This window comes from Rattus norvegicus, chromosome 20 (genome assembly GCF_021556685.1).
Source record: "Rattus norvegicus strain SHRSP/BbbUtx chromosome 20, alternate assembly SHRSP_T2T, whole genome shotgun sequence".
Classification (NCBI taxonomy): Eukaryota; Metazoa; Chordata; class Mammalia; order Rodentia; family Muridae; genus Rattus; species Rattus norvegicus.
Genome location: NC_141553.1, coordinates 27,445,978 through 27,458,831, shown reverse-complemented (window position 1 = coordinate 27,458,831; position 12,854 = coordinate 27,445,978). Strand labels below are relative to the sequence as shown.

General features: G+C 39.4%; 1 protein-coding gene across 12 annotated transcripts in view; it reads right to left on the bottom strand.

The window, feature by feature from the left end:
* Lims1 (LIM zinc finger domain containing 1) overlaps positions 1 to 12,854 on the bottom strand; it is a 108,633-nt gene that overhangs the window by 58,450 nt on the left and 37,329 nt on the right. For 3 of the 12 annotated variants that reach the window (XM_087598232.1, XM_087598233.1, XM_087598230.1), the window contains exon 2: positions 10,840 to 11,008. In XM_087598232.1, the coding sequence (XP_087454358.1) occupies positions 10,840 to 10,853 (14 nt within the window). In that variant the 5' untranslated portion in view covers positions 10,854 to 11,008. 12 annotated transcript variants of the gene reach the window in all.

The following is a 12,854-nucleotide window of genomic DNA, read 5'->3' as shown; positions in this document are numbered from 1 at the left end:
AATGAACCTCCCTCAGGATAGCATGCTTTACACTGTGAGGGAAGTGGATGCATATACAGTGTACTCTGTGTGTGTGTGTGTGTGTGTGACACACACACACACACACACACACACACACACACACACACACACGTATATGGCTACCTTTTTTTTTTGTTCTTTTTTTTTTTTTTTCAGAGCCGGGGAACGAACCCAGGGCCTTGGGCTTGCTAGGCAAGCGCTCTACCACTGAGCTAAATCCCCAACCCCTGGCTACCATTTTTTTAAGTAACACAGTTGTAAATAGTTTCTATTCATTCTTCCTATCTACTGTATACTTTGTGGCATGTCTGTGTCTTCTAAGCATATTGCTAAGCAAAACACTCATTAAGAAAAAGAAAATCTAAGCAGGTATTGGTGACAGATGTCTGTAATCCCTGAATTTGAGAGGCTAAAGCATGAAAGTCAAGAGTTTTAGGCACATTGGATTATGCAGGATTCTCCTGTCATAAGAAATGGAAAAACAAAACAAACAAACACCCGACTAATAAAGTACCTATTACATATGAAAGACAACGAGGCAGAAGTACTTTCATATTTCATATCAGGCAGCTACAAGCCAAGTTGACCCAAGGGCCAGGAAGGACAAATATGTTTTTTCCCTGGCTCTGGAATGCATAAGGTGTAGGTTATTTAAAAAAAAAAATCATAATGCCTGCCTCCCACTCATGCAGATTCCAATACTTTTAGTCAGTAGTGGCAACAGTCAATGATCATGTCAAAATTATCTTGACCAAGTTAGTAAATTCTTAGGTTCTGTATAAATTGTAATCTGAAAGGCAATAATAATGCTAAAGTTTTTTTTTCTTTTATTGGATATTTTCTTTATTTACATTTCAAATGTTATCTCTTTCCTGGCAACCCCCATTCCACCCCCCTCCTCCTGCTTCTATGAGGTTGCTCCCCCACCCACTCCCTCCCTACCTCCTCCCCCTGCCCCTGGCCTGGCATTCCCTTAGCCTGGGGCATCAAGCCTTCACAGGACCAAGGGCCTCTCCTGGCATTGATGCCATCCTCTGCTACATATGCGGCTGGAGACATGGGTTGCTCCATGAATGCTCTTTGGTTGGTAGTTTAGTTCCTGGGACCTCTCAGGGGGTCTGGTTGGTTGATACTGTTGTTCTTCCTAAGGGGTAATGTTGAAGTTTTATTTCCTTATCTCAAACATCAGCTTTACTCCGTTTGTTTATGTTGAGACAGGGTCTCCCTGTGTAGGTCTGGCTGACCTGGATCTTACTATATGGATTAGTCTGGCTTTGAATGTACAAAGATCCACCTGCCTTGTCTCCCAAGTGGTAGAATCCCAGTCTTCATGCATATGGTACAAATGCTTTACCACTGAATCATTCTCCCCATCCCAAAGCTGCTGTGTTAAGTGGGAACTGATAAAGTCAAAGTAGGCAGGAGATCCTTTCCTGTGAACAGGGGAGCAGAAGGGGGCCCAGGTAGTGCAGTAAGACAATAAACAGCAGGATAGGGAGCACAGCAGCTAGGCCCAGGATAGGAGTGAAAAACACGAAAGAAGGGTGTAGGGTGCACCAGGAAGCAAGGCAGAGAAGCCACGGTAACAGACTAGGAGGGGCAGAGAGGGAGGTAGTAGGCTCTGGCATTGTTAACATTTTTCTTCACATTCTTTCATCCACATAGCAACCAAACAGACCTGGTGAAGTACAGCCTGAGCTGTACTTATGTAGCCATAACCTTGCCCATATTTAAAGTCTACTTTGAATCTAATAAAAACACTTCTACGAGTCCACAAAATCAACCAGATATATCTCAGTTGGTAGGGTGCTTGCCTAGTATGGACGAAATTGTGGGTTCTAACCCCGGTACCACATAAAAACTGGGCATGGTAGTGCCCAGTGCTGGATACGTGGAGCAAGGGATCAGAAGTTCAAAATCATCCATGATGCACGGTGAGTGCAAGGCTAGGCCGGCTAAGTCAGACCCTCTCTCAAAAGATGTGGTGGAGGCACAGAGATGACTCAGGAGGTTAAGCATTACCTTGCAAGTATAAGAAATTGAGTTTGACCCTAGAGTGCTCTTTCCTTTGATATATTCATTTGCTTTTGAGATAGGGTCTTAACAATCAAATATATTATTAAATTAATAGATTCTGTTTATATGCCAGTTTAAACAAGCCAACAATAGAAGCATATTCTTAAAACAAGTGGAGGATGTGATTACAAACTAGGCATTAAATAATGCTGAGGAATAATGCTCTTTTTGTCTGGTAGGACAGCAGTATGCAGTTTTATAATAAAGTGTCCATCTCAGAGACCAACTCTGATACATACCGAGATAGTACCAACTAATATCTGATTCTGCTTTTAAATATTTAATTGAAAGAGGAAGAAGAATTTGAAGCAAGTTCGGCAATAGAGCAATGAAGTCCAGGCAGTGAGAGTGCAGAAGTCATTTCTTGTTTGTATTAAAACATTTTCCTAACAGCTTTTTCTAATGAGGCCTCTGAGGATGTTAACTCTTGACACATTGGCACATATCTCCTCTAAGATCAGACAGAGGACATTGGAGACATGTTAAATTCCAAAAGGAGGTCTGTAGGAAAGAGGAGAGCTCATTCTAAGTGGAGGAGTGAGGACAGCCTCAAGGAACAATGAGCAGGTGCAGAGACTCATAGACTGGAACCTCAGAACCTATTTGAATCTCAGCTGCATGGTTTATATGTCACCTGGAAAGAAGTTATAACGAGTGTGAATTCAGGGTGGAAAGGATTATAAGCCTGGAGATACAGAGTTTGGTAGTTCTTCATACAACAGTATAAGCCACAGAAGCAGAAAAAAGACATTCTCTCTCTCTCTCTCTCTCTCTCTCTCTCTCTCTCTCTCTCTCTCTCTCTCTGTGTGTGTGTGTGTGTGTGTGTGTGTGTTGGGGTGGGAGTAGGGTTCATGCTTTTTCAGGGACACATGTTGTCAAAATAAATCCACAGAATCAGAATAGCACATACACTTACATGGCTGATTCCTTTACCTGCTTCTATTTGAATCATGTCCTGAACAAGAACATTTCAAACCCGGAACAGCTTTTCTCAATCCTCCACTACTGTCACACCCTGATCTTCCACTCCTGGTTGATGACCCATTTTACTTTAGAGAAAGCATTCATCTTCAGAAGGAAACCACCACAACTACCTTTGAGGCCTATTTTCCATTATTCTCTTATTTTAACATGCCCTCTATTCCACTGGGGCTCAGTAAACAACACAAAATCCACTCCATGGTAAGTTTATATAACTGTCATATTAATGATAGCAACAATCATGATGTTAATGTTTTGCATATTAGTTGATTTAATCCTGAGTGGTATCCTATTTTATATAAGAAGAAATAAGGCCAAAACTTGCTATGTGATAGTAGCAGGATCTGAATGGGCAGAGGAGACCTTATTTATAAAAAACAGTACCATGTTGCCTCTCTCAAAATAAGGAACTCAATTTTAAAGGTTATAATTTCTTCAACATAGTATCAGATAGCAACAACAACAAAACAAACCAATTCACTACAGCTTGATTATTAGTAACACAAAAGTAAACAGTGTATAAAGTCATAATAAAGAAACAACCTGTGTTACTATTAAAAAATATAAATATGTAACAGAACCAGAAAGACATGCACAGAGATGACAGTCAATAAAGTTGTCTCCTAGAGGAAAAACACAGGGAAACCAGCTAACTAATAGAAAGTATGCAAAGAGTTTTCAAGTACATTTGTGGCTTTCAAGTACATTTGTGATGTTTTACTTCTTAAGATGGCTGCTACATATTATAAATCCTTTTTATTAACTTCTATTGCAAAGAAACGAAAGCAGACTGGTGGCTCCTGCCTGTAGCTCTGGCACTAGGGTGCTGTGACAAGAGGACTGCAAGAATTTGAGGTCAGCCTGGACTACACGGTGATTTTGAGGCCAGCCTGGACTAGAGTGAGAACCTGTGAGTCTCTGTACTAGAGTGGGCCAAAATAAACAAACAAATGCAAACACACCATACAGCTATCTTAGACTAGATAAGGCTCCAGTTTCCAAGTGCTCTTTCTGCCCCCATGTGGCCTTCCTAGAGATAGTACAAGCATACTATTTTCAGAAACCCAGATTGTTAATGTTCAGGTCATTACTGCATGAGTAGAAACACAAAGAGTCAGCCACCATTTGACACATAATCAATTCTAAAAACATATTTTTGGCTAAGGGTGTATCTTAGCTTGTTAAACATACCAAGGCTTAGCACTGAAAACACTACTCTCATCCTGTTAGCCTATTTATTTCCAACTATGCAACTTCCAAACAGAAGATTTAAATAAGGAGCTCATGTAAAGGAATAGCGATGTGAAACTTACTAGGCATAAAGTATAAAATGGAAAAAAAAAATCAATGTAAGAAGCTGTGGTAGTGCGTGTTTTTAATTCCAGTACTTGGGAGGCCAAGGTAGGCGGGTCTCTGAGTGAGATCTACAGAGAAACCCTATCTGGAAAAACAAACAAAACAGGTAAGAACAGCGGGAAGCCTTGCCTTCAGTCATAACTAAGTAGGTAAATAAAGACTTACATATACACTTCAAAACTAGCAAGTAAATAATATGGATGGATATAGAAACTCTGTCCATAGTATTACTAATTCACCTGCAAACCATCTTTTCCCTGAAACAACTTTTTTTTTTTTTTTTTTTTTTTTTTTGGAGACAAGGTATCACTATGTGGTTTGGGCCTGAAAGTCACTACAAAGACAAGGCTGGCCTTGAACTCAGAGATCCACCTGCTTCTTCCAACAACTAACTGGCTTCTTCCTCACTATGCCCCAGATCAGCACTGCTGTGTCATCTTGACTCTGCTATTTTTCTATCCAAATGTTCTCATCCTGTGGAGCCTTCCCTTCCCAATGAAGCAGTGGGAGCTCGGGGCTGAGATTTCACTGACTATCACAGGAAACAACCTTACATTTGCCTTCCATCCGCTGTTCACTGCTGGCTATTTCCCTCAATGACCCCTAGAGTGTGGCAAATAGCATGAGACAACAAACACTTGCCAAGTAACTCAAGTTCAGGAACGTCAGAGAAACGTGAGAAGGTATTTATATATTGTGAAGAACTTTTTTTAGTGATTTCTACAGATATACATCAACACATATACATGTAACTGAAATTAATGAAACAAGGCCCTGGGTTCACAAGGACACAATCTGCCAGACAAGGTAGCTAAATTCCTACAAAGTCTACTTCTTAAAATGTTGAATATGATTTTCATCTCTCTTTGCTTTGCTTTTTTTCTCTCGCTCTTGCCTCAGAATGCAGGAACTCCAGGCATTCAGGTCTGTCAGACCTTCAAGTGCTGAAGCTCAGCAGGAGGCCTCAATACCTATTAAAGTCACTCCACTGTGTGTAGGTGGCAATAGCCCTCTATGCCTGTATGAGTTTGGCCTTCTCAGAGCACAGTCCTTTCTTTCCTTCTTTTTCATTCCAAATCATGGATGTCTCACTGTAGTTTTCAGGGTTTCTTGTGGCAGGGATTACCAAACTTTTGAAAAAGGCTAGACGCTAAATATTTTAAGTGCATCCCAGTTACCAGACTTTTTTTCTTTAGCAGATGTTAACTTTAGCAGATGTAAACACTGGATACCACACTTTGAGAATGAATGTCTCAAAGACCCACACAACCACTGAGTGTTTGAAAGACCCACGGCTAGGTTTATGAAAAGAAAATCTGGTCTTCAGCATCAACAACACCTGCACTGATACAAAGAAAAAGAAACAGGAGGGCTGATGAGTACCCGGGCAAGGGGCCTCACTATTTAGTAGACAGCACTATAAGCCATGCAGCACTGTTAGTAGCTGAGCAGGAAAATAACAAACCAAAAACCAACTGACCAACCGACCAACCAGCCAATAAAAAAATAAGCCTGCTCCTCTTGGGGAATAGAAACTTCCTTTTCCTTAAATAGTCACACCTCCCAGGTTTCTGTTATCCAATGAGCAAGGCTTGATTAATCCTAAATAAAAGTCTAAACTAGCAGTGTTATCTGATATAGAATGCTAAGTACCTAGAGACCTCGGCTTCAATCTCTCCTTCCAAACATGGCACTAATCAAGGTTACTTTCTTCCTAGGACATAAGTTACTTCCAGTCTATTTAAAGCTATGGCAAAAAAATCATAAAGTAATTTAACATGAAAAGTATTAATTCTTAAAACTACAAATTCCTCATAAAAAATCTTCACTTGATAGTCATATTGTGACTAGAAACACAGAAACTGAACCATGGTTCAATTTATTTTGGGGTGGAAAGAGCTTTCTAAGACTTTCAAATCACATCCATGACCCACTGAGGGGGTTACTTTATAATCTACTGTTTGGGGAAAGACAGGATCTATTTTAGCTTTCCATGAACTGTATTTTGGCAGACTGACTGACTGGGGAGCTTGTGGCAGCTACTTAACTATGCAGTGCAGTCTGTACACTGGTATGGCTTCCAGGACTATTGCAGGGGTGAGACCAGCTGGGCATCCCTGAAGGCTGTACTTCAAAGCAACACCAAAACTGCTCAAGTCTCCTGGTCTAAAATACATTTAACAGGGTGTGGTGGTGTTCACATGTAACCCTAGCACTCAGAGCGGCAAGAATAGTCTGGGCCCATGTAGTGAAATCCTGTTTGATTTATTTATTTTGAAACAAAGTCGGCTAGACCCCTCCTGCCTCTCTGCCTCTGCCTCTGCCTCCTGAGTGGTGGGAATAAAGGTGTGTCATCTTTGGCTAGAACCAAAATTATATATATGTATGTTCAAAATTTATAAGATTCCCAGTACACTCAGTACACTGACCTTCATTGAGCAGATACCAATTAGTAGATATGATGATGATAAAAAAAAAAAAACACACACACACACATAAGGGACTACTTAGAAGTTAATCTGTGGGCTGGCTAGAGAGATGGCTCAGTGATTAAGAGCACTGGTTCTTCTTCCAGAGGACCTAGGTTCAATTCCCAGCACCCACATGATAGCTTACCACTGTCTGCAACTGCAGTTTCAGGGGATCTAAGGGACCTAAGACCGTCACACAGACATATATGTAGGCAAAACACCAGTGATATAAAATAAAAATTAAAAATAAGTTAATTTGCAATCTGCAGAATTAATAGGTGAAGATCCAGACAACAGCATTTCTTTGTATTATGGACAGGAAAAAAAAAATCAAAAAAACCAAAAAAGTGTACAAAAACATTCAGTAATGAAGGAGAGGAACTGTTTGCACACAACCAAGCACCGAATCAGGTTAATGGTATGGAATAGCACCCTCTAGTGCCTGTTTGTGAATCTGCTGCTTTTCAATTATCAAGAAATAATATTTTAAGTGTTCCATTTAATAGAAGGCTTTATAGAAAAGAAATCCAGTGAGACAGTTCAGTGTGTGCAAAAGGTGCATACTTCTAGGCTTGGTGACTTGTTTAATTTATATGTTGGAAGGAGAGATGCTTCTCTGATTTCTATCCTCGCACTGTGCCACTTATGCCCCCTCCCCACATACAATTAAATGTAATGTAAAAAATAAGAAATAATCATCATGGGGCTAGGAAGATAGCTCAGTGGGAAAAGTGCCTGTTGTTCAAGCATTAAGATCGGAGTATGGATCTCTGAGTTTGAGCCCTGCCTGGTCTACACATAGTTTCAAGATAGCCAGGACTACACACAGAGAAACCCTGTCTCAAAAAAACAAATGAACAAACAAACAACAACAAGAAGATCTGAGTATGGATTCCTAATAGCCATTGTAAAAGCTGGATGTGACAGCACACAGCTGTTAATTCCAGCACTGAGAAGGAGTTTGGAAGGGATGCTGGGGGTGTGCTGGCCAGGTAGTCTAGGAAGCAGCAAACTCCAGATTCAGGGAAAGACTCTTTCTCAAAAAATAAGGTGTACAATTGCAGAGGGGAATACCAGATATTAAACGCTGGTCTCCATCATGCCACAGGTGTACACACAAACACGTTCTCTCTTTCCTATGCTATGGAGAGATTTTTTTTTGTATGCATGTTCTTTTTGGGCCTTTTTTTCTGTGAAGTTCCTATATGTCTTTGATTATTTTTATTAATTAACTAGTCAACTAACTTTACATCCAGTTTCCCTCCCTCCTTACCTCTCAGCCCTCCCTGCCCCTTGTCTTTATCCCAAGTGCCTTTTCCTTTTTAAGTTTTTTCCCTCTTATATGTGTATTTGTGTTTGTCTGCATATATGCACATATACCATTTAGATGACTGTTATCTCTAGAGGCCAAAAGAGGAGTACTGGAGTTATGTGCCACCATGTAGGAGCTGGGAAGACTACTATAACCAGAAAGGCCATCAATTGCAACTGATAAAAAAAGAAAAATATTACATGAGAATACAAAATTAAGCAATTTCTATCTATAAATTTAGCCCTACAGATACACTAGAAGGAAAACTTTAGTTTGAAGAGGTTAACTACATCCTAGAGAGGAAGAATAAAAAAACCCCAGAACAGTAAATCACAAGAGGGTTAAAAAGCCCCCAATCACAACAACAATGTAACAGGAAGTAAACATTGCTCATTGATAACTCCCAATATTAATAGTCTCAATTCTCCCAATTAAAAAAAACAAAAAGCCAGACTAACAGAAAACAGGATCCGTATTTCTGCTACTTCGAAGTAACATATCTCTCCGCCAAAGAAAGATTAATACTTTAGGCTAAAAGTATGGAAAATAGTGTTCCAAGAAAATATACCCAGGAAGCAAACAGGTGTAGCTTTTTTTTTTATATCTGACAAAAGAGTTTCAAACAAAAACTAATCAAAAGACAGGGAAGGACACTACATACTCATTAAAAGAAAAGTCCACCAAGATTCAAAACATTATATACCAAGTACAAGGGTGCACAAGTTGATAAAAGAAACACTATTACAGCAAAAATACATATTAACCTTCATATAGTCATCTAAACATGGAGTTATATCAAATGGACCTACCAGACATCTACAGAGCATTCATTCCCAACACTAAAGAATATGCTTTCTTCTCAGAACCTCATGGAACTTTCTCCAAAACTAACCAAAACTGCTCTTCTAGAGTTTTGGAGTTCAATTCCCAGCAACCACTTACTGGCTCACAAACATATATAATGATGTCTGTTACCCTCTTCTGATGTGCAGGCATACATGCAGGAAGAACACTATACATAATAAATAAATCTTTAAAAAAAAGCAAGAAAAGAGAGGAAGAAAAAAGAAACTACAACAAAACACAGAGATTCAATGAAATAAAAAGTTGGTTTTACGAGAAAAAAAAAAATCACCAAAACTGATAAGCCATTAGCTAAATTAACTAAGAAAGGGAAGTCCCAGATTAATTAAAATGGAGATGAAAAGAAGCACATTACAATAGATACAAAATAATTCCAAAGAATCATAAAGACATACTTTTAAAATTTTGAATTCTTAGGGTCAGAGAGATATAGCTCAATGATTAAGAGCCCCGACTCCTTTTCCAGAGGAACCAAGTTCAACTCTCAGCATCTATATAACAGCTCACAAACATCTATTTCTTCAGTATTAGGGGATCTGATGGCCTTTGTGGGCACATATATACAGGCAGGCGAAACACCCATAGGAATAAATATCTGTATTGCAGCACTAAACTAGGAAACCTAAATAAAATGGATGAACTCTGTGATATATACAAACTACTAATTTAAATAAAATCAAATAAGCCATTTAAATAGTCCCATGACCACTTGTAAAAATAGGAGTAAAGACTCCCAAGCCAAAAGAACAAAAAACAAAAAAAACCAAAAAACAAATAAACAAACAAAAAAAACAAAAAAATCCAGGACCAGATGGATTCATCGAGAATTCTACCAGACTTTTTTTTTAATTATTCATTTATTATACATAAGTACACTGTAGCTGTCTTCACACACACACCAGAGGGTATCAGATCCCGTTACTGATGATTGTAAGGCACCATGTGTTGCTGGGAATTGAACTCAGGACCTCTGGAAGAGCAGTCGGTGCTCTTAACCACTGAGCCATCTCTCCAGCCCCTCTACCAGACCTTCAAAAGAAAGAACATCAACACTCCTCAAATTATTCAGCAAAATAAAAGCATTTCCTCATTCTTTTAATAAAGCCACTATTACCCTGATACCTAAACTATACAAAGACCCAATCAAAAAATAAAATTATAAACCAATATCCTCTATGAACACAGATGCAAAACTTCTCAACAAAATACTTGAAAACCAAATAGAAGAACACATCAGAAGGACTACTCACCGTGATTAAGCTGGTTTCACTCCAGAGGTGCAGGGATGGCTCAACACGCATAAATTGATGAGTAAATAGAACCCACCACATAAACAGACTGACAGGCAAAACTACAAAATCATCTCACTAGATGGAGAAAAGGCCTCTGATAAAATCCAACATCTCTTCATGACAAACAGCCCAGAGAGAACAGAGAAACAAAAGACCTATCTCAAAACAAGAAAGGCAATTTACTACAAAGCCTCAGCCAACTGTGGAAGCAATCAAACACGTTTAGACTGGATTTAAGGCCCACTCCTTGAGACAAATCTGAACAAAGATTACATCACCAAGAACTTGAGGCTTCACCAGCCTAAAAGAAAATCTACTATTATTATTACGTTAAAAGAACATGACAATAAACTACTCCTAATGCTATAACCCACAGATCAGCGTCTTAGTCAGGGTTTCTATTCCTGCACAAACATCAGGACCAAGAAGCAAGTTGGGGAGGAAAGGGTTTATTCAGCTTACTTACATGCTGCTGTTCATCACCAAAGGAAGTCAAGACTGGAACTCAAGGAGGTCAGGAAGAAGGAGCTGATGCTGAGACCATGGAGGGATGTTACTCACTGGCTTGCTTCCCCTGGCTTGCTCAGCTTGCTCTCTTATAGAACACAATGGGCTGGGTCCTCCCACCTTGATCACTAGTGGAGAAAATGTCTTATAGCTGGGTCTCACAGAGGCATTTCCTCAACTGAGGCTCCTTTCTCTGTGATAACTTCAGCTTGTGTCAAGTTGATACACAAAACCTGCCAGTACAATCAGTGTCTTACTCAACCCATACCCAAGGAGTTTCTTCTTGTAGTAGTTGGGATCTAACACAGAGAGCCACAACTAGATAGTGTTACGACATTACCACAGACTGAGAGACTGTAGAACTCACTTGTAAATGGGATGCTTTCATCAAACCCCTCCCCTCAAGGCTCAGGGATCTATGGGGAAGAGGAAATGAAAAGATTGTGTGTAAGGGCCAGAGGGCATTGATTGCACCTAGGAAAAGCAGTGTCTTCCAGACGCAACAGGACTGATGCACTGATGTACATATGAACTCACAGACACTGTGGCAAGCATGCACAAGACCTGCACAGGTTCAAACCAGATAGAGTACCAGCTCTGAGGTACACAGTCCATCAAAGGATATCATAATTCTAAAACCCTTACACACAGAGCTCCTGTGCATCCAATTTGATAAATTCTGATAGATGTAATCACCAAACAACCCCAAAGTACTACCACTGAATGACTTTGATGTAATAAATACAGTTTGGGAAGTGGGGAGGAAAAGGGGGTGAGAGAAAGGAGAAAAACAGAATATATATAAAGTCAGAGCAGAGTCCACTTACCAGGGAAAGTGAACATGCATGAGGGAAGATCGCAAAGGAAGGGGATGAACAGGAGGAACAACAAAACAAAGTATGAATGAAAATGCCACAATCAAACCACTAAGGAAATAAGATTGATGTTTACCTGATTTGTACAGTATAAAATGTATATATAAATCACAAGATATCACAAGACAACTCATTCATTTGTATAAGTTATCAATTTATAAAAATTTAAAACAAATTCTTAAGGGCTGGAGAGATGGCTTAGCACTTGAGAGCTCCGACTGCTCTTGCAGAGGCCCTGCTCAATTCTCAGCACTGACAACGATTGGCTCGGAAGATATTCAAGTCATATATATTAGAAGGGATTGCTTTCTAAAATACATATATTCTACGCCAACAACCAGCTGAACAACAACAACAAAATGGTCAAAGGATCTAAAAAGAATGGGCTTAGCTTCTTCACAGGATAAGAAACAGCTGCAGAGAAAGATAGTCTGTGTCTTTCCTAGAAAACAAAACTGTACTGAGATAACAATCCTATCCACCATGATAGCCACTATCAAACAAAACAGAACAGAACAGAAAATCTACTACTGTTATCAGTGATCCTACTTCTGGAGAATACTCCAAAGTTCAATGTGACTTAGAGACAGTTGCCCACCATTTCCCCCAGGCAGCATCATTCACAAAAGCCGAAATTAAAATGTGCTCAAAGACTCATGTGAATCCAGTTAGGTGGGAACAATTCAATAGCTAAAAGTCACACACCTGCAATCTCAGCACTCAGAAAGCTGAAGTGGGCGGTGAGGAGATTCTGAGTTTGAAAGCAACCTGGGTTACAGTGAGTTCAAGACTAGTTTATAGTAAGATCTGTCTCAGGAATCAAAAAATAACAGGTTCCAACAATATAAGAATAAGTAAAATGTGCTACATACAAATGATGAAATATGACTCTGCCTTGTAAGAAAGGAAATTTTCACATATGATTCATGGATGAACCTTGAAGACCTTTCTACACCAAATTAAAACAAAAACCAAAACAGGTTATAATGGGAAAAATATGCATGTTTCCACTTTCTAGAGGTATCTATCATAACCAAATATATAAAGATTGAAGGTAGGTACCAGGGACAAGGGAGTTGGGGTGAAGAATTGAAGATTA